The following is a 3,000-nucleotide window of genomic DNA, read 5'->3' on the forward strand; positions in this document are numbered from 1 at the left end:
GCGAACTTTACCAGAAAGATGGCCATAAGTTGTAGATAACGATGGACAATACTTTGAATAATGCTACTGTAATGATACCCTCATAGTAAATCACGACACTTTGAAGAAAAACACTACGAATTAATTCCAGCACCTTATAAATATAAATTTATATTAAATTTTTCAGCCCTCTGAACCACAGTGCAATAGGTCGATGCTCAATGCGGCCCAGCAATTGCGGTATAGCTGCGTATTTGGTGATTGCGGATTGTGCGGACAGCGGATCGCCGCCTCACTTGCATCTGAAAGGGACAACCAGAAAGGGCCTATCTGGAAGTTGGACTTGATGCCGCCGAGTGAAAGTTAGTGCCTGGGCTGCCACTTACACAATCCACGGTGGATTGGCCAATGAACTTGAAGTGCGGACGCGGCTATCCAATTACAAGTAGAGCAAGCAATGGAAGAGTGTGTGCGCTATAAAAACGCCATCGCGATGTCACAAATTTGCATTTCAAAGCGGAGCAACACCCACGCCAGCTGCATCCAAACACGCACTCCGCTGGCGGATTTGGACAAAGGACAAAGGACACACACACGCACAACCACCCATCGTTATGGGGCGGCCAAAATCGGGCCAGGGCTTTGGGCCACCTGCCACCAGTTCATTAATGATCTATGCATTAATGTGGCTCGCGTTGGCCATGACAATGGAGGCCATAGATGCCCCACTGCCTCTGTCCCTGGCCGAGTACCCGCTCGGCCTGCCGCTGGAACATGGCAGCAAACACCATTACCAGGATGCGGGCGTGGGATCGTTGCCGGGATTAACAGGATATACGCGAAATTATTATGGCCCCACTGACACTGCAGCCGGCGATGACTTGGCAACATATGGAAATTATGCTCACAATCTCCTCGCCACCCAACAGCACCATCCGCACTCATCCCTTGGCACCACGGCCAATGGCTTTGTGCCCTTCTACTACAACAGCCAGCTACACCAGCAATTCACCGCGGGTGAGGAGCCGCCTCGCGACCCATCGGCCAATATCGATTTTGTCATTAATACGGCAAATTATGAGCCAAATTCCGCTGGCTACGCGGTGGAGCCCCATCCCGGGCAGCACCACTACGAGAGCTATGCATATCGGCCACGGGTGCAGTTTGCCACGTCGCCACCCGCTCCCGGCCATTACCATTTCGAACAAATTTCCAATTACCGGGAGAATCGGGAACATCGGGAGAGCGGCCAGCGGGAGCAGGAGGCGGCGCAGCACCAGCAGCAGCAGGAGCAGCAGGATAATTCCAGTGTCGATGCGCGGCTCAAAGAGCTGCAAGCACTGGCCAACTCAGTGAAGCGTCAGCAGGAGGAGTCCTTATCGAGTCTCCAACCCAATCGGGAGCGAAACCAGCCACTGGAGCAGCGACCACTGCAGCAACTCGAAGCCAGACAGCTGCAACATGTGCAACATGTGCCACATCAGCAGCCACACTTGCAGCAGCATCTGCAGCAGAAGCAGCTACATCCAGTGCAATATCCTCAGGATCAACGGCAGCAACAGCGCCTGGGAATCGCCCAGGATCAACAGCTTCTGTACTCCCACAAGCATAGCCACATGGCGGATCTGCCAGCCATAACCACCAGTGTGCGCCACACGCCGGAGAGCAGCAAGGCGGTGGCCGGAGTGCCGCTGTCCAAGCACATCGAGATCACCAAGAGTGTGCCCATCACGCACTACCAGAGGCAGCATGTGCCCTTCAAGCAGAACGTCCAGGTGCAAGTGCCACGCACCGTGATCGCAGCCATACCCAAGCCCATTCCCATCAAAATACCAGTGGCCCAAGCGGTGGCCGTGCCCCAGATGCAGGAGGTGAAGATACCCATCGAGCGGGTGAGGCCGGTGCCCGTGGAGCGACCCATTCCCTTCGTGGTGGAGCGCAGGGTGCCCTATCGAGTGGAGAAGCCCGTGGTCTCGCCGGTTTATTACCCGTATCCGGTCAAAGTGCCCGTGGTGCGCACGGTGGTGCACAAGCAGCGACCCCACCATGTGGCACCCGGCTGGAGTGCCACCGGCAATCATCTGCTAGGTTGAGTCTCTGCAACTACCATGTATGCATCTAAGTTAGGTTCTTGAGTATATATTCCTAATCCAGTTTTACACCCTTTCAAGCGGGGTTTTCAGATTTGTAAAATCAATGTACAAACTTTTGGGTAGTCAGTAAATATTATGTGTTTTTGGTGAAATGTTCTAAGGTGGAATTAAAGAAATACACGAACTTTACATAAACTAGAGTATTTTTAGCTGCCCAGCCCCGGAAAGTAATTGCAATTAGGCAGCCGACAGCGACTGCAGTAGCTTCCAGCATGCAACTCCTTGATCTGAGATGCAAGTTCCTAGTTCCCAGTTCCCAGTTGCCAGTTAGCAGCTACAAAACAAAACAAGGGATTCCGAGTCGAAGTTGAAGCTGGAGTCACAGGGCAGGTCCCAAACCGAAATGAAGAAAAGTAGCCGAGTAAAACTTTTTAATTGAGCTAAAATCCAACAAATGCGGCTAATAAATATGTATTGAAGTGCGGATGGGCAATGCAAAGGGGGGCTGCAGCGAAAGTGCAGGAAAATGCAGCGGCTAATTGCCAAATGTAACTCCAGTTGCAACAACTTTCAACTGAAGCAGCAGAAGGAGCAACAATGACGCACAAATAAACGCGACGTTCAACTTCGCCGAAGCGTTAACGAAACAGCAACAAAATTAGCCAAAAAGTAAAGTTGCAGCAAGGGTCGCGAAAGTCGGGCCAGTAGTTTCTGGTTCGGGAAAGTGCTGCAAGTTATTGCCGGCTAATGAAATTAGCCCTAATTGACGTGGGAGCCATTCTACTCCATTTTTGGCGGCGAAGTGTGAAAGAACTCCTCGTCACACACAATTTAATATTCGGCAGCACAGGAGAATTTAAGCAAATTGTGTAGTTAAAAATGAGTTCATAGACTCAGGGGTTAAATTATTGATTTATTTGTTGATTTA

The 3,000-nt window shown here is 51.1% G+C and overlaps 1 protein-coding gene across 1 annotated transcript; it reads left to right on the forward strand.

Annotated features, from left to right (window-relative positions):
• Positions 1-502: 502 nt before the first annotated feature.
• On the forward strand, positions 503-2,244 carry LOC6554901. The gene has a single exon (XM_001982176.3). The coding sequence runs from the start codon at positions 594-596 to the stop codon at positions 2,070-2,072; it is 1,479 nt and encodes a 492-aa protein (XP_001982212.3). The 5' UTR covers positions 503-593; the 3' UTR covers positions 2,073-2,244.
• The last annotated feature ends 756 nt before the right edge of the window (positions 2,245-3,000 follow it).

Source organism: Drosophila erecta, unplaced genomic scaffold (genome assembly GCF_003286155.1).
Source record: "Drosophila erecta strain 14021-0224.00,06,07 unplaced genomic scaffold, DereRS2 tig00000000-arrow-pilon, whole genome shotgun sequence".
NCBI lineage: Eukaryota > Metazoa > Arthropoda > Insecta > Diptera > Drosophilidae > Drosophila > Drosophila erecta.

What these genes read in the sequence shown, in the direction of transcription:
- LOC6554901 (XM_001982176.3), top strand. Translation starts at nt 594, where the DNA reads ATGGGGCGGCCAAAATCGGGCCAGGGCTTTGGGCCACCTGCCACCAGT.